The sequence below is a fragment of the Impatiens glandulifera genome, chromosome 8 (assembly GCF_907164915.1).
Source record: "Impatiens glandulifera chromosome 8, dImpGla2.1, whole genome shotgun sequence".
NCBI classification, from domain to species: domain Eukaryota; kingdom Viridiplantae; phylum Streptophyta; class Magnoliopsida; order Ericales; family Balsaminaceae; genus Impatiens; species Impatiens glandulifera.
Window position 1 is genome coordinate 4,776,272 of NC_061869.1, and position 26,563 is coordinate 4,802,834.

Consider the following 26,563-nt stretch of genomic DNA (forward strand, 5'->3'; position numbering starts at 1 on the left):
TCTAAAACCACATACATATATTATGGTTGAAATTCTGATCTATCTGACCAATCAGGGAAGAAACAGTTGATGAATTATAATTATAATAACATAATTGAAATGTTGATTTAAAATTCTAAATCATAACTTAATAAATTTATTGAAATTTGGTTATATATTTAAAATGGGCCCAATATCTCAACTCCCATGGCTTATAGCCTTGTACTAATTGCATGTTCTACAACTACTACACTTATCTCTTAAGGGTATGTTTGGTTTTATCTCTTGGAGTCACATGTGAGTGTGAATGTCGATCAATTTCATAGTTTATCGTGACCAATTACAATTTATTGTTCTACTCTTCGCATTTTATTTTGTTGAATGATATGACCTTATTGAACATATGTTAATTAATTACATGTTCTTTTAATCGAAAGAGAAAAACGCGATAGAGTAGGTACTTGTGTGAATTAACAAACAGGTCCACTCTACACCATTTATAATTGTTTGATGAGTTAATTGAATCACTAATTCAAAGAATGTTGATTGGCAATATTGGGGTGGTTTAATTTTTAGATCACCAAATATGCTAACAACTATGCATACCTTAAATTCCTATTTTACCAACTTTGATCTCAATAATATTCTAACTACTTTCACTTTCTCCATACTACAAAAATACCACAATTCTTCCCCTACTACCACTCACAAAGAAAACTTAGCTTCAATTTCTTCGATAAATTTCTCATCATCATGTCGTCAAGAAACAATCTCGTACTAGTTCTATCATTCATTCTATGGACACTACAAATCTCTTCTCCTCCTATGTGTCTCGCTCTGAGTGTAAATTATTACGACCATACATGTCCTACAGTCGATTTTGTCATCTCAAACGTTGTCAAGAAAGCAATGGCGAACGATAACACTGTCCCCGCAGCATTACTTCGCATGCACTTCCACGATTGCTTTATTAGGGTTTGTATCGATACATTTAGTTTCCTCTAATGTAATAGTTTCCATTTTTGACCATATTTGAATTATTAGGGTTGTGATGGTTCGGTATTGCTGAATTCAACTAGCAAGAACCAAGCCGAGAAGGATGGACCAGCAAACATATCGTTGCATGCGTTTTATGTCATTGACTTGGCTAAGAAGGCAATTGAAGCTATATGTCCCGGAGTCGTGTCGTGTGCCGATGTTCTTGCTTTAGCAGCTAGGGATGCTGTTCATCTAGTATGTTTTCAATTTAATTTTAATTATAATTATAAATACAAAATTTTGGAATAATTAAATTAATTGTACTTAAATTAGTCTGGGGGTCCAAATTGGAATGTTCCAAAAGGAAGGAAAGATGGAAGAATATCAAAAGCAGTTGATACAAGGCAACTGCCAGCTCCAACTGCCAATATTTCCCAATTGCAACAAAGCTTTTCCCAAAGAGGACTTTCCATGGATGATCTTGTGGCTTTATCAGGTAAGTTATATAAAGAATCAATTTTTATATATTTATTTTTTATTTCATTTCATTTCATTTCTTAAATCTTATAATGTATATATATTGTATAGGAGGGCATACACTAGGGTTTGCCCATTGTTCATCATTCCAAAACAGGATTCATAACTTCAATAGACATCCAAATGGGGTTGACCCATCGATGGAGCCTACATTTGCTGCTAGTTTGACTAGTGTGTGTCCGGCTCACAATAAGGTTAAGAATGCCGGTTCGACGCTGGACCCCACATCGACCGCATTCGACAATGCTTACTACAAGGCACTTGTCCAAGGGAAAAGCATCTTCACATCGGACCGAGCGTTGCTTACAAACACTCGGACTAAGGGTCTTGTCGCGAAATTTGCGTCGTCTCAAGGGGAGTTTGAGAAGGCTTTCGTTGAATCGATGATCAAGATGAGTAGTATTAGTGGTGGGGGACAAGAAGTGAGGCTTGATTGTAGAGTGGTTAATTAGTATATGGTTATTTGCATTGTTAGTTGATGTTTTTTTGTTATTATTGTTGTTGGGATTAGTGAGCAATTGTGTGTTTAATTGTGGTTTGATCATTTGAGTACCTTCTTGGATTTTTTATTATTATTAGATTTTGGGGAAAGTTTGTGGGTTGGTTCTATTAACCCTTAAAAAAAATTGTACTTAATTTAATTGTTGTTAAATTGAAATATTTACCTTGTATTTGTTCTCTAAGCATTGTTACTAAATATTGATAATCACCTCGATTTTTGCAATTTCACTTATGAACAAAGAGTTTTGAATGAGAATTGGAGTACATAGTCTTGCGCGGTAAAATTTTAATAATTAATTATTCGACATTCGAGACCGTTGTTAAATGATAATTACGTGCTTTTCACGTAAAAGCTTTTTGTCCACGTGAAATCCATAAGTAAATTTCTAAATTTATTTCGCGGTAAAAATTCAATAATCAGTTATTTCCGTTAACATAGTTAATTTCCGACCGTTGTTAAATGATAATTACGTGTTTTTCAAGAAATGCTTTTATCCACGTGAAATCCACAAATAAAATTCTATTTTTTTTTTCGCGGAAAAATTCAATAAATAGTTAATTTCGTTAACATAGTTACTTTTCGACCGTTGTTATATAATAATTGCATGTTTTTTACGTAAATATTTTTTTTTTCACGTGAAATCCACATCTAAGTTTCTAAATTTTTGCACAATGAAAAAAGACGACCATAACTAGTTTTCTAACTATTCTTTATTTTACTCGCGGTGGGACTTGCCGATAATGAATTATGATATTTTTTCGAGTAATGTAAAATCCATATATAAGTTTTTATATTTTTGAATAATGAAAAAAAAAGAGAATCAAGGATGAAGATGATAGGAAATAAACTTATTTAAATAAATTAATTGTCATTAAAGATATTATTAATTAATGATGATCTTTTCAATATATTAATTAATAAAATAAATAAAAAAACAAAATAAATATTAATTTTTGGGTATTGTATAGTAGGACTAAGGGAGAAAGAAGCAAGAACTCTAGTTGCGCCTTCAAAGTTCGTTGTCTATAAAGAGAGGAAAAAATTGATCAATGCCACTTTAATCCCAATGTGGAAACCCTAGTTCCTCATTCTGGAGAGAAAAAGCTGCTTCCACCATCGATTTAGGTTTTCCTTCCGATTTTGCCGCGATGACAGCCAAAGCATCACTGATCGAGTCTCCGATTCCTCCTTCTACTGTTGTTTCACAAGAATTCGCAGATAATCCGCAGCAACAAGACAAGAAGATGAAGAACATACCTTGGGCTCAAATCGTTCGTGGTGATACCGAGGAGGAAAAAGAAATGCCATTGACCCCGCCGTCACCGCCGCCATCGCCGCCAGTTGAGCCGATAAAGGAGGAACCCATAACTTTGCCCGACATTCATATCGAAGTCTCCGCCCCCGCCGCTGCTGATACAGGCAATGCTGATTCTCCGAAGAAGTCGCCTTGGAATAAACCAGTCAATGGGGTTGTTGGGGTTTCATCTGTGATTGGCGGCGTCACCTTTTGGCCTGCTCTTTCCGATTCATCTGCTGTTTCTGTTGCGAAATCTACCGTGGAATCCACCATCAAGCCTGTATCTGGAAATCAGCCTGTCTCCAATTCTAAGGTTCCTTCATCTATCTATCTATCTATCTGTGTGAATTTTACTCTTTTGTACATGTTTTGTTCATTTGATTGATTGATTGTTTGTTTGTTTGTTCTAGGAACCTGTTGTAGTTCCCCCAAAGCAAACTAATACTAATCGCAATTCCAACCCTGCACCAAACAACAAGGCTGCTGATCGCCATAGATGGAATAATAGGCGTCATGGGAATCATGGTCATCATGGTTTCAGGAATGGTCATCATAGCTATGGCCGTCCAATGCCAACCCCATCACTACCTTCACCTCCACCCCCACCTCCGCCACCACCTCCACCACCATTCCCATGTTTTGAATTACCATATGGGCCTTACTTTCCAATGATGGACAATCCAAGAGGTTTTCCAATTGATCAGTCTTTTAGGAGGGTGAATTTTGTGTCTCATCAACGTGGAGAGGGCTCTCGTTTGAACCAAGATCGTAACTGGAGTGCTGCTCGATACTCCTTTGTTAGGGATCCTCGCATTGGTAGGCCATTTGTTCCTATTAGGGGTTTCATGAGATCACCAATACCACCCCCTCCTCCGCCACCACCCATGGGACCTTTTGGAAATCCCATTAGGCTTGGTAAGTTTATCTACCTTAAAAACTTTTGTAATTTACATCTTTTATCCAATTTGGTTTTGATATCTTTTGTTTCTTTAGATGCAGGACCTCCATTCTTGTACTATTCACCAGTGCCATTTTACGGTCCTGCACCAATGCCACCACCACCGCCCCCTCCACCTCGTGTGTTTTATCCAGTTATGGATCCTTCTTTTGTGGCGTCACTGGTCAGCCAAATAGACTATTATTTCAGGTACTTAGCACTATAGGTAAATTTACTAGCTAGCCAATGTTTTCCATGTCTTAAACAATTTTGTTATTCCTTTTGTGCATAATACCAGTGAAGATAATCTAGTCAAAGATCATTACTTGAGGACGAATATGGATGACTATGGCTGGGTCCCTGTTACATTAATCGCTGGATTTCCTAGAGTAAGTTTGTTATTTGCTAGTATTATTTTTGGTTCAAAATTTTATCATATAACATTAGAACATAGTCAATTTGAATGTAAAGAGTCCTCCTGTTTCCAAATTTCGTTTTCATAAATTTTGAATGAATTTTCAGGTGAAGAAACTAACCGATGATACTGATCTGATATTGGACTCATTGAGAGCCTCCACAGTGGTGGAAATTAAGGTAAAATCTCCAACTATCATAGCACTATAGTAAGGAAGAATGTTGATCTTATGTGATTTCTGGCCAGCTTTTATGTCAATGTTTTCTCTTGGTGTTGGTTGTTTATGACTATTCACTTCTTCATATTTCATAACTTTCTTGTACTGTGTATGCTATGGATCACTTTCTCAAAACAATATATTTTATTTCAGGATGGGAAAGTGAGGAGCAATGATTGGAAGAGATGGGTATCCCATACGACCGGGATTACAAGTAACAGTAGCAGGATTGAGGAAAAGGGAATCGGTTCATCTTCTTCTCCAGATGTCTGTGTAGTAGCTGAAGAGATGGCTGCTAATCTGAAACTTGAAGAAGGAGAATCTTCTTCAACCTAGGCTAGGGATATGGATACAGAGCTCTCAATTGGTCATTCTTTTTTCTCAGAGAAGAAAAAAGGGTACCAATGTGGATCTTGTGCACAAAACATAAACAATTACTAAGATACTTTTTATGCAGAAGCATCAAAGGGCGGATGCAATAGAAAAAGAAAACGGTTTGGATTTTATTGGATTGAATTGGATTTGCGGTGAATGAGCTGCTGACTTGTTTTTTATATTTATTTTCGATGACTTGTTCATGTCCTTCTTCTGATGGTACAGTTTGGTAACTTCGATATGATTTGGTTCATACTATGGAAGGAATGGAGTTTTGTCTGATCTGTGTTTTTCTTCTCTTCTCTCAATCCAATCTATTTACTTTCTTACATGAATTTCTTTATAGTTTATAGGCATTTTTTTTTGTATTTTCTGTTAGAAATATATTATTTAGTAATATTTTATAACATTTTTTAGAATAACTATTTCAAAACTTGATTTAGACCATCACAATTTTTGTTTTGTTTGTTTACTTGGATTTATTAGGGTGTGTTATTAGCATGGTTTTCAAAATGATGACCCTATTTAAATCAAACATATTTTTTTTACTTTTTTTTCTTTCCCTGTTTTAATGTTTAAAATATTTTTGTGCTGTTTTTTTGAAAAGATTTTAATAAAACAACATTTTCAAAAAAATAAATAAAATATTTTTTCTAATAGTCTAACTTTAGTTGATCAATTTAGTAATATTTGCAATATTGAAAAGTTGATATCAACTGCATTAAACAATAAAAAATTACTTATTAAATTAATTAATATTGAACATTCAACAACTAATAATAAATAAAAAAACAAATTATACTCTTATGTATTGAACAATCAACAAATAATACTAGGTATGATTGGAGATAAAAGAAATGGACCATCGCATTTTTAAAGTTAAGGTTAGAAAACGTGAGTATGATAGGAAGGGTTAGTTGTAAAATATTGTTACTATATTTGTGGAAAAAAAAGAGGTTGGCTTATAAAAGCGGAAACAACCACCAATAAGAAAGAAACGTGACGATTACGACACCAGCTTGAGCGATAACTTGTTGAGATCCAAAAGCGTGCAAAGATATCGACGCACTACCCGCATCGGGTGCACCCTCGTAAATCATCGTACCGTTGATTAGTGGCGATCCATCAGTTCCGTCAGATGATTTTTTGCTGCAAATAGAAAAAAAATATATCAATATACCATAATGAATATTGATAGTCACGCTTCATAAATTATAACCTATGCTCATATGGCCGACATAATGCCGTTTAAGTAACCTAACTATATTCTCATTTGATATTGTTTATTTTATTAACAAATTTTCTTTATTAATCTTATAACATAGATTTTTTCATAATAAAATTCCAAATAACCCAATTGGGTATTATTTTTTTTTATATTTATATAAGAAATTGAAATAAGTCGACATAATCATTATAATATATTGATTTAATTAGTAGCCGTTGCAAGCACATTGACAGGCTGCCAATCAATAATCCAAGATCCAATAATTATGTGATAGTGAAATATGATATTTTTTTATAAAAAAACAATTTATTATATATTTTTAATTAAAAATAATAAAAGGGCATTTTAGTAAATTACCTAGTAGTAGTCGGCGTCGGACATAATGTAATAAGATAGTCGGCGCCGGTGCAAGTAAAAGTACTACTATGATCATCATACGCGTAGCTATAAGCGCGTGGGCAAGCTTGTTTAAACATCTCAGAATACTCCGACGGTCGGCAAGTCTCCGGCGTTCCAAACGCGCCGCTGCAACAATACTTTGGTTCACCAAAAGCCTCACACGCGCTTCTACACGCGACGCCGTCTCCGGCGGCGCCGTTAACTTTCAACTCCGACGGACATACAGTGTTTAGATCTGTTAAACAACCGGTGGTTGTACAGTTAACGCCGGAACCACCTTGAGGAACTACTAACATCGGAATGTTATACCCATCTACGAGACTTACGTCGTAGAAATCCATCCCGCCGGCGCCGTCGAGGGTAAATTCTGCTAAAGTTGCCGGCGGTTTAGCACCGTTTCCGGAGCATTCTATTGTATTGGAACCACAGTCGGCGGTGATACATGAGAATTTTCCAGTTGAATCTTGGGAACAGAGTGTTCTTGCCCAGAAACGACCGCCCCAGTTTGAAGGGGCGTTGATGGTTTTTGATTCACCCTTTTGGAGCTGGAAACCGGTGGTGGGTAGTGGAGTGATGCCAGCGTTGGAGAGAATTCCAGGCCAGACTGTGTAATCGCAGTTGTTGACGATGGTGAATGTTGCGGATGCAATTACTTCTGTGAAATTGAGAAATTGAATTTTTTAAAGAAAGATGTTGAATTGGATTGAATTGGATGAAATTGAAAACTTACCTGTTGAGAAGAGATTGATGATTGTGAGGACAAGAAGAAAGATGAATGATTGTTGTTTAGCCATGAAAGGTTATCTGGTAAGAAGAAGATGATGAGATTAGATGTCAAAAGGAAGAAGAAGATGTATAAATAGAGTCGGTTGGTTGGGGGGTTGGCTGGCGCTTCAGTGGACCGGTCATGGTAAAAGACGGCGTCTAACTCACCAAATATGTTCTTTCTTCTATTAAAAAAACTAAACAATTATTGTTTCAAGATAAACTAGAAAACTTTTACTTTTTGTTTTTTTAGAATGGAATAAGAAGTTTTAGGTATTTTCAAGTCCAATTTTATCATAATCCAAATATTTATACGTTAAATTGACAAGATAGTTAATGTTTATTGTTCATAGAAAATATCTATTGATGCGTGAACTGATTGAGTCGTATTAATATAAAAAGAGATAAGAGTTCTAGTTGGTCCACACGGTGCTCGTTTAGATCTCTTGCCTTCTATTGCTAAGATGAATGAACAAGTACATCAATCACTATTGCTTGCTTGGTTTGAAAGATGGTAATTTCAAACACTTATAATACTTGATTGTAATTTGTATTTATGCATCACAAATATTTTAAGTAATTGTCTTTTTCCCAAATCTAATCTAGTAATAAGACATTCTTTCCTAAAGTTAACATACCTCTTTGGTTATCCAGGTGGGTCTGTTCTACGTCTCCTTTCGATAATTGTTGAATCTCATATTTTTTTTCATGTTATAAAGGTTTTGACCTATTTAAGGAGAGAAAATTTTAAGGATGGTAACTCCTTAGTTAATCTTTTGATTATATATTATAAATAAATAATATATTCTTTAAAATTTTAATACCATAATTAAACTATTTAATTAAATAAATAATATTTTATTAATATTTTAATTCTATAATTAAACGCTTTTAATTCTATATTATTTTATTTCACATCTAATATATTTATTATTAATAATATCTAATATATTTATTAATTCATCATTATTTCTTTTGATAACCCAATTATAATAGTAATATTTTTACCATACTATTAAGAGTTGTTTTAAAAAAAAAAAAAAAAAAAAAAAAACTATTCCTACTAAAATAATTAAATTAAATTATCTTCTTAATTATTTTATTCAAATTTAGTCTACACATTAAATTAAATTATATAATTTATTAATCTTCTATCCTTAAACAAATTTACAATATAAAATACATTTGTCTATTACACCAATGTAACATAGTGATAAAAATCGGTTTGAGATTCTAGCTGAAAGCGATTTGAATGGAAACAGGGACAATTACCACGACATGTCATGTTAGTTAAAATATCTTAGTTGATGTTATGGTGACATTCATATCTATTATCAAATATTTTTCTTTAACTCTGAGTTTGAACTGTCAATTAAACAATTATTCATTCGAGCGTGGCGATACATTTTTAGTATTCAATACATCATAGTATACACGAAAAATATGACTTTTAATCTGTTTGTCCCAAATTTTTTTATTAAACAAGAAATATGTCTTAAAATAATAAAAGTTCATCATTTTTCTTATTTGATATTTTCTTTTGGTGGGACATACAATGAAAAAAAACGTGTTTAATGGTGGAAAAAGGCTAAGCACTTTCCTATAAGATAGCAGACCAGACAAGACCACTTAATAAAGTTCAAATTGTCATGTAAAATGAAAGCATTTTATATAAGTATATCAATACAGAGTTATTCAACTACTGTCTTTTTCCATTTCAATACAATTTCTCACTTTCCCAACCCCTAATTCTAGGAACAATAATCAATCATTAAATTATTTTCTTCCACTAATATGTCCATTTCAATATTCTTTGTCCAAAACAATTATAGGTCAAACATTGGATAAATATCTTAGTAAGTTACTATATTTATGGATCTACATAAAATAATTAAACAAGTTATTTATTTTTTATTCAACTTATTTTTGTTCAATTTGCGTGAGTATTTCAACTTCATCATCCTTAACTTCCGAGCTTGGGCAGCAACCGCGTCTGAATCTTCTTCTTCAGCTGGTTTATTCAGATCGGGAAGAAGAATCTTTTGTCTTTGCTCCTCCTTAATTACCATCATGCCATTCATAATGAACGGTTTTATTTGTTGGATAATCTGCTTAGCATCTTTATTTTCTTTTACTAATTCATTCTTCAAAAATTCATCATGTAACAAAAGATTTAATAATTTATTGGGCCATTTTCATATGCAATATATTCGGCCCATTTTGGGATTTTCCAATGCACTTGGCCCAGATTAAATATTCGGCCCAATTTAACACAAAGAAAATTATATATTTTTTATTTTATTTTATTTTGGTCAATGAAGAAGTTTTGACTATGTTTTGAGTTTAGAATATAATTTTTTTTATTTCTTTATTTTTGTTAGCTTTTTTTTTTTTTTTTTTTTTTTTGATAGAGGGGAATAAAATAAAATTTTAAATCATGTTGGGAAGGACTTAGGTTTTGTTTGAATTTGTTGAAATACCAAGGCATGAATTATCCAATAATACAAGAATAATAACAATAATACTGAACAATTGCGTAAATGAAAAAAACCAACTAAAGAATGCACAAGATTTATAGTGGTGCAACCTAAATAGACCTACATCCTTTTGAAGCACAAAAGACTCTAAACTTTATTATCAAAAATGTTATAGGAGTATTACAACTATTATGTCGTAATGAAAGCTAACACACAACTCACAAGGAAACAATATTCTCAAGGCAAAGATTTAGCTTTCTAAAGTGTGCGACTGTATCTTTAAATAAACTCCAATTAAGTCAATATCAATATCTTGTCCAAAACTCTTAAAAAGTTTCTAAAATATTCTTACTATATTTCTTAATTGTATCAATTTTTTTTATGTGATAATCTTATTTCCTAATATTAAGATTATACACAAGAAGATATAGTTTTATTTTGTCGAATATACAATTTTTTTACTAAGATGGTGTACCATAAACATACCATAATTGTATATTGTAAATTCATTCTCAAGATGACAGAGGTTTAAATAAATATGATTATTTAAAATATAATAATTGTGATGATTTTAAGGAATGAAATAATTTTTTTTTTAAAAACTTAAAAATATAATAATTTAAAATAAAAAATATTTTAATATTTTAATTAATAAATTAAATAATTTAATTGATAAAGGAAAAATAAATTTTAATGTTTTTTTTTAGTATGATATGTAATTATGTAAATAACAGTTTGATAATGGTTTTAATTGTAACATACCTCTTCTCTAATGTTTTTCCATTCTGAATTATTTATTTTTACTTTGTTCAAGGATTTTCTTGCTTTCTCGAACACCTATAATATTATATAATATTATTATTTAATTATATATATACAATAAAACAATGAAAATAATAATGAAATTACAGAATTACCTCTTTCAACGAGACATGGGATTGAATTATATCCTCAAGGTTATGTAATTCATCTTTTTTCTAACAACAAAAATAAATAAAATTATTATTCAAATAAAACAATACAAAATAAATAAAGGAAATACGCACTCTCTTTTTGCCAAGTTCACAATTCAATTCATCGTTAAGAGAGTTTGGAGTCGCTAAAATAGTATTGTCCTCGATTTTCAATACTAATTGTACATTAGTTAAACATTCAGCATATCTCTTTTTTCTACCGTCCCGACTTTCTAATGAACCAATTGATTCAAAATTAGTCGTGCGATTATATTGTCATCGTGTTTCTTACCGAATTTGGATAATTTTATTAAGGCTTCTGCTGCGAATAACTCATTTTCCGTAAAGTTAGCGATATTATTTTTCGCCATTGTAGATCGAACTTGAAATTGATTAGAGTTTATTGAGATCGAGAGAATTTAAAGACTTTTAATTAAAGAGGGAGGAAGGAAATAGAAAGTATATGATCCCACGTATGCACCACTAAATAAGGAAGTTCAGTTTAGGGCTTATAATCTCTCCAGGATATTTATTTATTTGTTATAATTTCTATATATGTGACTGATTATTACTAATATACATACACTTGTTAACCATATTTAATTTTATTTTATTACTATAAAATACGTAATATTTTTTATTATTTCTAAAATTTGGAAAATCAACAGCAATGTTTAGAAAGCCCATCTGAGTTTGAACCATTTTTTTTATTTACTTTTTCTTTTATTTTAAATATTTTATTTGGGTATTAGATTTAAATAAAATTATGTTTTAAAATATATTTTAATTATATATGTATATTAATTAATTTAATAATATTTATTTGTTTAACTATACTTCAATTCTAAATATTTATAAACATGCTCATTGTCTCTTTTCTGTTATTCCTTTTATGTTTATGTTTATTTTTAATTTTGAATCTTGTTTTCTTATACTAGATTTTTGTCATGCAGTTCAAATGTCTCTTTATTTATCACCAAATCATAAAGAATAAATACAAGTTATTTATTAAGTTCAAAATACTAATCTTATCTACTAACCTAATGGCAAGAAGGAGCTGGATATCCAACTTATTTGAGCTATTGAATTCGATTCCATTAGAAGATAAATATCGTTTGGTTAATTGATTTAGTACATTTGTGAGTTATATGTTCAAACCGCGATAATTAGTCGCAACTCGAATAAGTAAAACCCGCGTTATACAAATTTTGATATTAGACCTATAAACAAAATTATCATTTAAAGTTTTATAAAATAAAAAATAGATTAGACAAATACTAGACATTCTATATTCTATATATTTTATATAACCTTTGAGTTCGATAAATTTTATTTAATAATTTAATTTAAAATAAAAAAAAATTAACATTTAACACTTTAATTTTTTTAATAAAAAAAAACTAGTATGAAACCCGCCTTCATTACCATGACCACACTTAAACTCAATTTATGGATAAATCTTATTAAGATAATTTAAATAGATTTTTTTTTATCTTTAACATTTAATACTTTATAGATTTATAATAATGTAAGTTATATTTGGTTGTATCAAACTAAATCACAAAATTACAAACTATTAATTTATTAAACAGATCATTAATTATAAATAATTATATATATATATATATATATATATAATAAAAAAAATATTAAATTTATATATAAAAACACATCATTATTAATTTATAAAAATATATCAATATTATACTTAGTTAAAAAATACACACAACAGAAAGTTATAAAAACGCTAAAAGTGTGGCTATATATAAATTTAAAACATATTAACTTTAAAAAAATTAATCATTTCCATTATTTGCTTTATTTTATGTTTTAACCCACATAATTTTGAATTCCCTAACAAATTGTTTCATTGTTGATTTTTTTAATAAATTTTTTAGTTTTTTTGGGATCCCAGACTTGATCATAAATGCATATTGTAATATTTTTTAATGATGTTTTGAATTGTATGTACTTAATTTATTATAAATCATTTTAAACTTATGAGTTTCTTTGTATGGGTTTTAATTACTTGATCAATGAAATAAGTTTTATCATTTTAATTTTTATAAACTAGCTAGTATGAATAATTTGAATCAAACAATTATATAAATTGAACAATAATAAGTTTCAATAAGTTGTACATTAAGGAATTAATTCATATCTTAATAAGTTTATAAATAAAAACTTAAGATAAAAACTTTTATTCTATTTAAATTATCTTAATAAGTTATATTTTATCTAATTTTTACTCAACTTATTTTTGGTCAATTTGCGTGAGTATTTGAACTTGATCGTATCCAATTTTCGAGTTTAAACATTAACTGCTATTACTTCCATTCTCTCATTTGAATCTTCTTCTTCTTCCGCTGGTTCATTCAGATCGGGAAGAAGAATTCTTTGTCTTACCATCGACGGTTGGATTTCTTCTTCTTCCGCTGGTTTATTCAGATCGGGAAGAAGAATGATCGGTTGAATTTGTTGGATAATCGGCTTTATTTCTTTTTCTTTTACCACTTCCTTTTTCAAAGATGCATCGCCACTTGATGAACTCATCTGTAACAAACGATTAAATAATTTATTAGGCCATTTTAATATACATTTGGTCCAGAAAATATATTCGGTCTATTTTAACACAAACTAAATTATGTTTTATTTATTAATTTCGGTCATTAAAGAATTACTTTTGACTATGTTTTGAGTTCAGAATATTAAATTTTCAATTTGTATTTTTGTTAGTTATTTTCTTTATAAGGGAAATAAATTAAAAATCTGAATCACATTGAAAAGAACTTAAGTTTTGTTTAAATGGGATTTTTAAAAAAAAAAAAAAAACCTTGTTATTAATGATTGGTGATAAAACTTTGTTAAGAGTTTTAATTATAAAATAATAATTTTCAAATAAGTACATACCTCTTCTCTAATGCTTTTCCATCCCGAATGATTTGTTTCTAAATTCTTCAAAATATTTCTTGCTTGTTCCCGCTCCTATATATATATAATGTTATATAATAAAATTATTTAATTGTATACATAAATAATGAAAAGAATAATGGAACTACATAATTACCTCTCTCAAAGAGACATTTGATTGAATTAGATCATCAATTTTTTTGTTTAATTCATCCATTTTCTGCTGCAAAACATAAACAAAAGTATTATTCAAATTATAAAAGAGATATAAGTAAAAGAAGAAACATAAACACAAACACAAACGCACATTTTTCTTGTAAGGAGAGATCGAAATTGGATTCGCAGTCTCGGGAATAAGAACCCGAAGTAGTGGCTGGTTTGCTAGTAAAATATCTCTTTTTTGTTCTTCCCCAACTTTTACCTATTGATTTAGATAATTTAATTAAACCGTGAGCTGCGAATAACTCTTCTAATTCTAATGAGCGGGCTTGAGTCTTTTTTAAACAGGGAGGGAGAACACCACTAAATAATTAAGGAGGTTTATAATTTCTCCTATTTATTTGTTATATTATATTATTATTTTTATTTATGTTATGGCACTTTGTTTATTTATTTTATTACTATAAAAATACTTAATATTTTTTATTATACCATTTTTTTGGGGAAATTTTCGAATGACTGAGTATTCTTTTTATTTATTTGTTTATTTTCAATTTTATTTTCTTATACTAGATTAACCAAGTCAATATATATAGTTAAAGAGTAATGATAGGGAGCGAAAAATTTAAAGCGAATGTGTAGCGAAGTTGATATGGAAGGGTGACTAGGCCGATTATTTCAAATATTTATTTATCAATAATTTTCTCTCTTCTCTTTATTCTTAATTTTTTTTTAATTAATTATTTCTCCTTTTTTCTCTCTTTAAATTTTTTTTCATATTTTTTTCTTATAAAATATATTATAAATTCAATTAATTAACTCAAAATGTTATATATATTATCTCTTCTTATATTATAATATTGAATTAACTCTTATCATAAGTGTTTTTTCTTTTTTTTTACGTTAAATATTAGTATGAATGATGTGAGTTAGATCATAGTGATAAATTCTTATTTTTCTTATTATAGCTCATTTTAAAAATAAATTATTAATGTAAATATTTATATATATATATATTAATATAGGAGATAAATAATTAATTAAAAAAATTAAGAATTTATATATATATATTTTATACTCTTAAATATATATTTTTCAAATATAATTTATATTTGAAAATATATATTTTAATTTATTTATTTGATTTATTATTGTTCCTATTATTATTCTAAATTTTTTTATAAATAAATAAATTAAATAATAAAATATATGAATATATATTTAAAAATTAATAATATAAATAAATTATTAACTAAGATTGAAGATATAAAAAATAAATTATTAATAAAGAGAAGAAAGAGAAAATTATTGATTAATAGGAGAGATAAATAAATATTTGAAATAATCGACCTAGTCACCCTACCACATTAACTTTGATACACATTAGTCACCCTACCACATTAACTTTGATACACATTTGCTGCAAATTTTTCGCTCCCCTATCATTAGTTATAGTTAAAATATATCAATAATCATAGCAGGTTTAAACTCAAAATTATTAATATAATAAAGTAAGTTTTATTTGGTTGTATCAAACTAATCACAAAATTACAAACTATTAATTTATTAAACAAGATAATTTATAAATAATTATATATATTAAATAAAAAATATTAAATTCATATATAAAAAACATATCATTATTAAATTATAAATATATATCAATATTATTATACTATTTAAAAAAAACACAATAGAAGTTGTAAAAACACTATTATTGTGGCTTGCTATATAAATTTAATTAAAACATATTAACTTTAAAATAAAATATTCTTAAAGTTGTTTCTCAGATATAGGAGGAGATGTTGTTGCCAATAAGGTGATTCCCGGATCTTAATTTATTATAAATCATTTTATAACTTCTGAATTTCTTTTTGTGGGTTTTAATCATTTTATCGGATTTTTTAGATTAAATTGATCAATAAAATAAATTTGATCATTTTAAAATTTATAAACTAGTGCGAATAAATTGAATCAAGCAAATATTTGTAGATTTTTTTTTTCTATAATGAAGATAGAAACATAAAAATGAATGTATAATGTTTAATTGTTGGGGGTGGGGGTTAGTGACGGTGAAATCAAAATTTTCTCTTATATAATTATATATATAATAAAAATATCTTAAGTTTATATATAAAAAAGTAAAAAACACATCATTATTAAATTATAAAAATATATCACATTATTATACTTAGTTAAGAAATACACACAACAGAAAGTTGTAAAAACGCTAAAACTGTGGCTATATAAATTTAAATCATATTAACTTTAAAATAAAATATTTTAAGTCAATTCCTTGATCTTTTTGTTTTATTTTAACCCACGTAATTTTGAGTTCCTTACCAAATTGTTTAATTTTTGAATTTTTTTAAATAAATTTTTTAGTTTTGTCACCATGCTTGTGAGTTTTATCATTTTAAAATTTATAAGCTAGTACGAATAATTTGAATCAAACAATCTACAGATAGGTTAAAATTTGATATTATTTGCTCATCGTATATAGTCGAAACTAAGTAAGTCCATAATCGAAACTAACAAAAAAAAAATAACTAATATAAATTAAACAATGTTAACTTTCAATAAGTTGTACATCAATGACATGATTCATTTCCAATCTAGTGACTTTTCTAAACATAATAAAAATAACAAGGAGACTTAACGTTGATGAGATATTACTTAAAAAATTTCGAACATCGATGTTTAATTGTTGAAGTATATGATATATGAAGTTGAAATGGTGTATATTGAATTAGGGTGACTTGTATTTGGAGAAATATTTGAGTTGTTTGGATAAAGGTGACTGTCACAATTTGTCTAAATCATTGGATACTTATCTCGATCATCTTCTTGTATATCATCTACTATAAATAAAGCATAGAACTTTCAATAATTACCGTTATTTAATGTGTATACAGCGTATTATTCACAATATTATCATAATGACTTTACCGGAGATTTGAACAGGAAAACGATGATTTCAATTACGAAGCTCATTACCTCTAAAGATGTTGGTGCTTCGCTAATTCTGTTTAACCTATTTTGTCACGTCTATTTTTTATTGTCATAATTTTTAATTTGTTGTAATGTAAAATGAAAACATTTTATACTACTTGTCCTTTACCATTTCAATACAATTTTTAACTTTCTCACCCCTAATTTTAAGAACAATTCATACTTAAATTATTTTCATCCACTAATATGCCTATTACAACATTCTTGTAAAAAAACACACACATTAAAGCTGCAATCATAACAATCATTTAATAATTTATAAGTAAAAATTCAAGATAAATATTTTTTTTATTTAGATTCGTTTTACTTGAATTATCTTAATAAGTTATATTTATGATCTACATAGAATAATTAAACTACGATCTAATTTTTACTCAACTTATTTTTGGTCAATCTACGTGAGTATTTGAACTTGATCATTCTCGACTTTTGAACTTCGACAGCAACCGCTATTACTTCCAAACTCTCATCTGAATCTTCTTCTTCCGCTGGTTTATTCAGATCGGGAAGAACGATCTTATGTCGTTGCTCCTCCTCAATTACCATCCGACCATTCATAATGGACGGTTGGATTTCTTCTTCTTCTGCTGGTTTATTCAGATCGGGAAGAAGAAATTTCTGTCGTTGCTCCTCCTTAATTACCATACTGCCATTCATATCTTCATTTTCTTTTAATTCTTCATTCTTTAAAGATGCATCACCACATGAATTCATCTGTAACAAAAGATTAAATAATTTATTTATTAATTCTGGTTTTGAATTAAGATTATAAAATTTTCAATTTGTATTTTTGTTAGTTATTTTCTTTATATAGGGAAATAAATTAAAAAATTAACTTAAGTTTTGTTAAGATGGGATTTTTCAAAAAAAAAAACTAGTTATTAACAATTGATGATAAATTTTTTTTTTTTGTAAAAGACTTAAGAGAGTATTAATATATAATGGAGATATTTATTAGTATTTTAATTAATAAATAACTATGATAATAGTGTTAATTATAAAATAATAATTTTCAAATAAGTACATACCTCTTCTCTAATGCTTTTCCATCCCGAATTATTTGTTTCTGGCTTGTTCAAAGAATTTCTTTCTTTTTCCAATGCCTATAATGTTATATAATAAAGATTTTTAATAATACAATTATTTAATTGTATATATAAATAATGAAAATAATAATGGAATTACATAAACAAAAAGTATTATTCAAATTATAAGAGAGATATAAGTAAAGGGAAAAAACACAAACACAAACTCACATTTTTCTTGCAAGGAGAGATCGAAATCGGATTCGCAATCTCCGGATTAAGAACCGAAGTAGTGGCTGGTTCATGACTAGTACTAAAACATCTCTTTTTTGTTAGTCCCCAACTTTTATCTATTGAGTTAAGGCAATTGACATTGTAGTAAGTTTTCTCATTGGATTTCGACAATTTATATATCGTTTTTGCAGCTAATAACTCTTCGGAAGTAAGAGTATTTCTCAAAGAAATCGGATTATCAACGATCTTCCTTTCGAATCGAACTTGAAATTGATGATGAATTTGATAGAAGTGATTTTGAATATGATTGCAACAGAAATAATGAGCGGGCTTGAGAGGCTTTTAAATATGAAGAGGGAGGGAAGACACCACTAAATAAGGAGATTTAGTTTAGGGTTTATTTGTTATATTATTAATTTCTATTTATGTTACTGGTGGTAATGACTAATACACACTTTGTTTATTTATTTTATTACTGTAAAAATACTTAATATTTTTTATTATACCATTTTTTAGGGAAATTTCTCTAGCTGTTTTGAATGACTGAGTCATTCTTTTTTATTTATTTGTTTATTTTGAATTTTATTTTATTAACCAAGTCAATATATATATATATATATATATATATATATATATAGTTAAAATATGTCAATAATCATATAGCATATATATATATAGCAGGTTTAAACTCAAAGTTATCAATAAATTTTATTCATTAATTTTAATTTAAATAAAAGATAAAAATTAAATATATAACACTATAAGTTTATTGAGTAAAATTAAATCATAATTATATACAAAATCAAACACATTATTAAGTAACAATTGTTTTTTCATGTATGATTTGTCGTTATACTTAAATTGTTTTTATTATTTTTAATATAAATTAACTTTCTTACACACAAAAAAAACATTTTATACATTTATAATAAAGTATTACAGTTTTATTTGGTTGTATCAAACTAAATCACAAAATTACAAACTATTAATTTATTACAATAGATAATTTATAAATAATTATATATATTAAATAAAAAATATTAAATTCATATATAAAAAACATATCATTATTAAATTATAAATATATATCAATATTATTATACTATTTAAAAAAAAAACACAATAGAAGTTGTAAAAACGCTATTATTGTGGCTGACTATATAAATTTAATTAAAACATATTAACTTAAAAATAAAATATTTTAAATTCAATTTGGTAGATATTCTTAAAGTTGTTGCTCAGATATAGGAGGAGAATGTTGTTTCTGATTCCCGGATCTTGTGATTTTCTTTTTAAAAATGATATTTTGAGTTAGATCTGCTTAATTTATTTTAAATCATCTTATAACTTCTCAATTTCTTTTTATGGGTTTTAATCACTTTGTCCAGATTTTTTAGATTAAACTGATCAATAAAATAAATTTGAATAAATTGAATCAAGCAAATATGTAGATAGATTAAATTGTGATATTCTTTTATCTCATATATAATCCAAACTAAATAAGTTTAAAAAATGTAACATACCAAAAATAACTATAATATCATTATTTTCAGCCCAAACATGATAAATGATAACGTCAAAGAAAATTTAAAAACACTTAAGTTGAAGTTATCATCTTTAACTACTAGCCTTAGCATTAGCTAAAACTTCATCTCATTCTATAAAATTGGGAAGTTGAGGATATTCATGTAAAAAAAAATTACCTCATAGTTTGGACACAAATGGGCATTCTCCAAATAGATGATTAATATTTTTCTAATTTTTCACGCATAGAAGACAACTAGAATCTTAAATATTCATGAACTTTTTAAGACGATCACGAGTAGTTATTATTCCTCCGATATGTAAGCAGTAAGCTAAATGATAAACTTATGCTTTGAGATAACTTTTGAGGACCACGTCACATGATTTCAAACAACAAACTGCCCTCTGGATCGAATGATATCCTAAACTATATTCGAAACAAACTTGTCAACTTTTCAGATTTCCAAACATGTGAATTAACATCATCATTAAAACTGAATACTTTGAATCAAATTTAATTCTCACACCTTTTAGAATTCATCTCAAAAAAGGAATTTTAATTCCATCAACAATATCACGAACAGAGTAGTCAGCATACAATCCCTTCTAATTTGAATTCTTCTAAATTCCTCTATAAGAAGGATATGCTGATTTTCAAACCAACAAAGTATTTTTATCATATCAAACATAATCTGTATTATACAAGCAGTCTAAACATATCCTACTTGATTCTACACGTCTAAACATTAGTTTATTCTTTTATTAATCTTGAATGGATTTATCTCACTCATAATTAATCTGACTTTCTTTTGAAGAGCCAAATGTGACAAAAAAACAAATAAGGGATTTATTCCACTCAACGTAGTTCTTAATACTCATACCAATATACCACATTCCTCTTTTGGCGTATAAACTTGCTCCCAATTAATCTTTTTTCCCCACGACATTGGCTTCTCCATATGAAATCACTCATAGTATGATCAATTTTTTTCAAAATTTTCTTTGGAATAACAATATGTTGATCCTAATACCCGATGATACTCATAGTAACTCTTTTGACTAACTCAATTATCCCCGCATTGGATGTCCATTCCAAGACCAAGCTCTTCACATTTTCCACAAACGGTCTGCAATGTGACACATATAACTGTTTGGACTCTGAACTATAAAGGAACACCAACATATTTAACCGGTAAAATTCCATCCTTAATTCTCATAATGTTGAATATGACCTCTTTAACACCACCATAGAATACTAAACTTTTTTCCTCTCATTGATGAATAAATATGTAACACTAGAAAATATAGTTAATATTTCTTTAATGATATTGACCGAATCTACGTCAGCATGAGCCAGAATAAATAGATCATCCGCAAAACAAAAAATTTGTAATGACATTCTCCCTGCAATGTGGGTGAAATGTGTAGGGTCGATTTCTCAAAAGTTCAAAAATCTTCGTAATGAGGACAAAAAGGTATAAAGACAGATAATTTTTTTGTCTCACTGTACACTCCACATTCCCCTTTAAAAAAACTTCCATAATACCATTAACATAGACAACGAAATTGGGAGGTGAGACGCATTGCATAAATAATTGCGAATCCAGAAGTTAAAAAAATACATGAATTGTATCATATCTAATCGAGTCAAATGCCTTTCTTATATCAATTTTAAACATTACACAAGGTGAGATAGAACGCTTATTATACCCCACTAAAAGTCCATACATAAAAAATGTTATTGGAAATAAATCGACCCAAAATAAATGTCACTTCACAGTACCAACAATCTTAAAAATAACACTTTTAAATTGTTTAGAAAGAATTTTATATATAACATTACAGGCTTACACCATGATATGTGACGAAAATCCTGAATCTTTTTCAAGTATGAAATTTAAAAAGATTAAATTAGAACGATAACATTCTATTGCTTAAACATCTTTCGATTCCTAAAAAATTCCAATACACCATCACAAATGTCATAACTCATAATCTCCCAATTTTCCTTAAAAAATAGCATTAATCCTAGCGGTAACAAGATGTGAATATTTCTTGCCTTCCTGAGGTCTTGGGTTCAAGTCCGTTAGACGGTAAGTTCTTTGTCCGATTAAATGGTTTAGTGTGTTTACGGGATATTATTTAACCCGCGGGATTAGTCGTATTAAAAAAAAAATAACGGAACCGTTCTAAAAAAAGTAGCATTGAACCCATGAGTCCCAAACTTTTATCACCCTTCCTAGCAAAACCTGATTGTCTTATATCACCATTGACCATCTTAATCAAATTTTTGCCATCTTCACAACAAATCCTCTTTTGAACAATCTAATGTTGAATGATCATCAAATTACCATCACCATTTCTCTTAATACCATTCAACCCCTTAAAATATTTGATGACTTTCTCATGGATAAGTTTCTAACCTTGAATAATGTTACCCACATCAACAAACCAAAGAACTTTGTTTCGAAAATTTCTGAAAGAACACTCTCGGTAGAACAAAAGAAGTGTTCTTATCCATAGAGCAAGCTAGTTTTTCCTCGCCTTCTGCCTTGCGAAACTTTCCTCCATAGATCCATAGAACAGAGCTCTCTGAAATAACCAAGGGAAATTTTTTCCTCCTCTTGAAGCTGATACATATTGTGCATACCTAAGAGTTTGCCTTAGACAACCTCCATTTTATAAATAAACTGTAGAACTCTCAATCAAAATGTTATTATCACAATCTTATTGGAGGTTTGAACATGTAAAACGATGACGCAAGTTGCAAAGCTCATTGACCTTTGTGCTTGGCTAATTCTTTTTAAGGAAATTTTTTTGGCTATATTTAAACTGAATCTTATTTTTGTTATATTACATTAACCATTTTTTAAAATAAACTAGGAAAAGTTCAACAATACTACCTCAACTCAAAGTATCCAAATAACAGTGTCCTTAAAAAACATTCTATTGTGACTTGATTTTTTAGAGCACATTTCCAAAGAATAAACTGATTCAAAAACAATAATTGTTACAGAAAAATAGAAGTTCATACATACACATTAAAAACAGTTAACACTCTCTCTTTTTCAATATACAAACATATTATATATTCATTTACACACAAAAACAGAAAAAAAAAAAAAAAAAAAAAAGGAGAGAAGAGAATTTGGGTTTCTTTTGATTCTATTGATTACACTTAAAATTCTGGACTCCACCAATAAAAGGGGAATTGGATTCTCTTCTACAGAGTTGTTTTCTTCTTCATCATCAGTCCATCTGTATGAATGTGGCAACTGGCAACAAGAATATATTCTTCTCCTTTTCTTCTTCTTATTCTGTCCACCAATATATAAACATATGGAGAAGATGAAGAAGATCAAAGAAAATGGGTTGGATCTTCAGAGACAGAAGAGGGCAAGAATGGAAGCAGAATTGGGCAGAACAGACACTTGCAGGAACAGCAGCCCTCCCCATACCTTTAATAATCATAATATCTGTAACCCTTATCCTGGTTTTGCTTACAACCTACTTCGATTACAAATCTCGGATGGAAAGAACCATGATGAATCTCGAGGTCTACTTTATCTTGTTTCTCTTACTTTTCATCTTATCTGTTCATTTCATCTGGTCTTTCAGAGATTCCGGCCCCAGATCATCATCTTCTTCGTCCTACAAGAGCAAATTTGATGCCTCCCCTCTGTGGGTTGCGGCCGCTGTAGTATTTCTTTTGGTTTTAATGTCTTTTCAAAACTCTGCCAAGTCCATCTGGTTCCGCCTTGCTTAGAGTTGTTCAGTTGTATTTCTATTCCTACAAACTAAGAAATGAACTATTCAAGTAACTGCTTCGGTTATTGTTTTGAAAATGTTAGAACTTTTCATTAGTTTGTACAAATCAAGTTATGACATCGATTGTGTTAAGTTAATCAGAAAATACAAGTAAAAGATACATTTTGGTTATAAATATTATGAACACAACAACAAATATTCACATTATTCTTCTATAATCAAATTGCATCAGGAGACAACAACTTCAGTTTGGGGATTTTGAAGGTGGATTTGAACAGTCCTGAATTACCTGTTGTGTTAAAAATAATGATCAATTATCTGTAGATAATCATCATCATCGGATAATTGAATGTATCTTTTAAGAACCTGAATTCTCCATTGACTTTCGACTCCTCTTTAAACTATTTCCTCCCTGCTAACAAATAATTACAGTTTCAGAAAAGGAACTTGATTTTCATTCATTATTGTGAAAACTACAGTAAGAGTTTTCGAAAAATACCGTATTAGAAATTTGAGAAACTTTTGAATAAGAAGAACGTGTTCTTGGCCTGCTTGTAGAAACATCTTCACCTTTCTTCATCTTCTGCTTCTTCTTCATGGAATCAAATTTAGCTAAATCAGTCTGCAATTTCAAGATCAAGTCATCCTTATCCTTATTCATTGATTCGAGTTTCTTTATCTTCGAGTTGGCATCCTCAATTTCACTATTTTTATTCTTCAACTGCGTAACGAATTTGCTATCCATCTTCTTAAACTGATTCCAAACAAAATCTCTTTCAGATACAAGAGCCAAAACCTCAGGGTGGTTGCTCATGTTGTCTTTCTGTTATGAATTCATAAAAAACACTAAGAATTTCTTCAAGAGAATCTAACCAAATCATCTGAAGAAAATTAGTCAACTACATACATTAGATGATTGCTGAGATCTCAGATAGTTATCATACATTGATCTAAAATCAGACAAATCGTCGACCGTTCTATCTACACAAACAAGAACAAATCAAAAAAAAATCTTCAACAGTTCTTTCACAAACCTGCTTAATTATGATTATTATTATTATTATTACCTAACTTGGTTTTGTAGATAAAGGCTTCTTTTTGCTTCATCATTTGGAGTAATTCTGCTTTGGTAGAGTCAACATGACGTGACATCTCTTGCACAGTCGACTTTTTCTTCTCCTGTATGAAGAAATTGATGAAACCCTAGATCGATAAAGGAGGGTTTGATCAATTGAAATAGATGGGTTTAGTTTTACCTGGGATAACTGATCCATTAATAAGTTCACTTCGGATTGCCAGCGGTTGTGTTGAAGATTCATCCGATCTTCGAGAATCTTTCTTTCGTTGACGAAAGACTCGATTTGGGTTTGTTGGGTCTTGAGTAGTTGTAATAACTTGTGAAATGCTTCTTGCCATTTTCGCTGATCGGAAGAACCTCTTGTAGTTACCATGATTTTTGATCAGAGAAGGAAGACGATAGGGTTCTTCTCTTCTGTATGTGAGAAAGAAAAAACAGAGTGAATTATATCCGTTGCATAGAGCCTAAATACCATTTATCACAAGAAAAAATTATATTTTTTTTGAAATTATTATTATGTACAAATATATATATATATTCTTTTTCTAAGTCACTATAAAAATATTCTTTTTTTTTTGTTTGCATTTAATTTAATAAAAAATTAACTTTATTATGTTAGTTTAGTGATAATGATAAGTATTTTGAATAAGAGATAAAATGTTTGAACTTAATTCTTATTAAAGAATAGTTTAAATTAAATTAAAAATTAGTTTAATTTTTATTAAAAATTCCTTAAATTAAAATGAGGATGTCATCTTAACTTTAGATAATGTATTATAATTTTAAAATAAAAAATTCAAAATAAAATAAGTTATTTTAACCGGTTAAAAGACTCAAAACAACCAAACCTATCAAAAGTTAAATATCAAATATAATTTCACCCACTTTTTTATTTTTTTATTTTATTATATATTAATACAATTAAAAAATTTATAAAAAAGTTATATATTTTTAAAATCATCAATAATTATTAATTTTTTTTATCTACCGTAATATTTAAATAAACTCAATCCAAAATAGGCATTTAATCAACGTAGTTCTAATGTTAATTATTATGCTAAACAAACATAATATAACTTGTTTCAGTTTGAAATATTTAAATAACTCAAACTAATTAAACATTATTTTACATGTCAATCAATTCATTAATTAAAACACTAAAATATATATATATATTTTTAAAATTCATATATATTCAAAATGATGAAAATTAAACACAACAAAAAAACATAACATGAAGAGAAAACAAATAAAAATAAAAAATAAAAAATAAAAAATAAAAAATAAAAAACAAAAACAAAAAACGACTCAATAGATTATTAAGCTCGTAAGTCCTCGAGAAGAACGATTAACTCCCCGACGGATTATATCGCCTTTCCGGAATAAATTTCAGAAAGAATCATAATAATAGCATTATGGAATATACACATCGGACGACTACGATCACTGAAAGTTCGACGATTTCTCTCTAACCAAATAGTCCGCCAAAAAATAATTTGGATGATAACTCAATTATGTATGTTTGTCATATTAGTCGTATCAATCCAAATTTTTTAACAATTACTCAAAGACTCGGGCATCACCCAATAAATTTTAGTGATACTCCACAAAAGACTCCAGATACTAGTCACTCATCGACAATGCAAAAATAAGTGAGTTGTTGTTTCAACTTACTCGTGTTACATACGATAACGACTAACCATAATACAGCTTTTTTTTATTCACATATCATTTGAAAGAATTCCACCATAATAACGCTTCATCCAAAGAACGGAATCTTGAATGGAATCTTTG

At 28.6% G+C, this 26,563-nt stretch overlaps 4 protein-coding genes across 7 annotated transcripts; 2 read left to right on the top strand and 2 right to left on the bottom strand.

The window, feature by feature from the left end:
- The first annotated feature begins 732 nt into the window (after window positions 1-732).
- LOC124912741 (peroxidase 64) lies at window positions 733-2,097 on the top strand. The gene is made up of 4 exons (XM_047453390.1): window positions 733-954; window positions 1,024-1,212; window positions 1,291-1,453; window positions 1,546-2,097. Exons 1-4 carry the CDS (start codon window positions 733-735, stop codon window positions 1,944-1,946), a joined length of 975 nt encoding a protein of 324 aa, XP_047309346.1. The 3' UTR covers window positions 1,947-2,097.
- Window positions 2,098-2,990: 893 nt separating this feature from the next.
- On the top strand, window positions 2,991-5,533 carry LOC124912550 (la-related protein 1C-like). 2 transcript variants are annotated; one of them, XM_047453186.1, is made up of 6 exons: window positions 2,991-3,606; window positions 3,704-4,208; window positions 4,287-4,440; window positions 4,529-4,619; window positions 4,753-4,824; window positions 5,016-5,533. In XM_047453186.1, the coding sequence occupies exons 1-6, from the start codon at window positions 3,145-3,147 to the stop codon at window positions 5,196-5,198; spliced, it is 1,467 nt and encodes a 488-aa protein (XP_047309142.1). In that variant the 5' UTR covers window positions 2,991-3,144; the 3' UTR covers window positions 5,199-5,533. The 2 variants fall into 2 exon arrangements, with proteins under 2 accessions (XP_047309142.1, XP_047309143.1); XM_047453187.1 differs by having other exon boundaries at window positions 4,293-4,440.
- Window positions 5,534-6,011: 478 nt separating this feature from the next.
- LOC124911898 (thaumatin-like protein 1b) lies at window positions 6,012-7,779 on the bottom strand. The gene is made up of 3 exons (XM_047452428.1): window positions 7,595-7,779; window positions 6,823-7,519; window positions 6,012-6,386 (listed from the first exon to the last, which is right to left on the bottom strand). Exons 1-3 carry the CDS (start codon window positions 7,656-7,658, stop codon window positions 6,200-6,202), a joined length of 948 nt encoding a protein of 315 aa, XP_047308384.1. The 5' UTR covers window positions 7,659-7,779; the 3' UTR covers window positions 6,012-6,199.
- Window positions 7,780-23,080: 15,301 nt separating this feature from the next.
- LOC124911298 lies at window positions 23,081-25,197 on the bottom strand. 3 transcript variants are annotated; one of them, XR_007096607.1, is made up of 6 exons: window positions 24,948-25,197; window positions 24,759-24,870; window positions 24,599-24,672; window positions 24,191-24,514; window positions 23,981-24,103; window positions 23,081-23,720 (listed from the first exon to the last, which is right to left on the bottom strand). XR_007096607.1 is itself a non-coding variant. In XM_047451763.1 (6 exons), the coding sequence occupies exons 1-6, from the start codon at window positions 25,140-25,142 to the stop codon at window positions 23,686-23,688; spliced, it is 786 nt and encodes a 261-aa protein (XP_047307719.1). In that variant the 5' UTR covers window positions 25,143-25,197; the 3' UTR covers window positions 23,081-23,685. The 3 variants fall into 3 exon arrangements, 2 of the variants coding, with proteins under 2 accessions (XP_047307719.1, XP_047307718.1); XM_047451763.1 differs by having other exon boundaries at window positions 24,058-24,103; XM_047451762.1 differs by having other exon boundaries at window positions 23,081-23,980; window positions 24,058-24,103.
- Between the last annotated feature and the right edge of the window lie 1,366 nt (window positions 25,198-26,563).

Coding starts and splice junctions, on each gene's coding strand:
- LOC124912741 (XM_047453390.1), top strand. CDS start 733: ATGTCGTCAAGAAACAATCTCGTACTAGTTCTATCATTCATTCTATGG. Junction 955..1,023: donor TCCACGATTGCTTTATTAGG/GTTTGTATCGAT, acceptor TTGAATTATTAG/GGTTGTGATGGTTCGGTATT. Junction 1,213..1,290: donor CTAGGGATGCTGTTCATCTA/GTATGTTTTCAA, acceptor TACTTAAATTAG/TCTGGGGGTCCAAATTGGAA.
- LOC124911298 (XM_047451762.1), bottom strand. CDS start 25,142: ATGGTAACTACAAGAGGTTCTTCCGATCAGCGAAAATGGCAAGAAGCA. Junction 24,871..24,947: donor TAATGGATCAGTTATCCCAG/GTAAAACTAAAC, acceptor TTCTTCATACAG/GAGAAGAAAAAGTCGACTGT. Junction 24,673..24,758: donor TATCTACAAAACCAAGTTAG/GTAATAATAATA, acceptor TTGTTTGTGTAG/ATAGAACGGTCGACGATTTG.
- LOC124912550 (XM_047453186.1), top strand. CDS start 3,145: ATGACAGCCAAAGCATCACTGATCGAGTCTCCGATTCCTCCTTCTACT. Junction 4,441..4,528: donor CAAATAGACTATTATTTCAG/GTACTTAGCACT, acceptor GCATAATACCAG/TGAAGATAATCTAGTCAAAG. Junction 4,620..4,752: donor TAATCGCTGGATTTCCTAGA/GTAAGTTTGTTA, acceptor ATGAATTTTCAG/GTGAAGAAACTAACCGATGA.
- LOC124911898 (XM_047452428.1), bottom strand. CDS start 7,658: ATGGCTAAACAACAATCATTCATCTTTCTTCTTGTCCTCACAATCATC. Junction 7,520..7,594: donor CATCAATCTCTTCTCAACAG/GTAAGTTTTCAA, acceptor TCAATTTCACAG/AAGTAATTGCATCCGCAACA. Junction 6,387..6,822: donor CCGACGCCGACTACTACTAG/GTAATTTACTAA, acceptor TTCTATTTGCAG/CAAAAAATCATCTGACGGAA.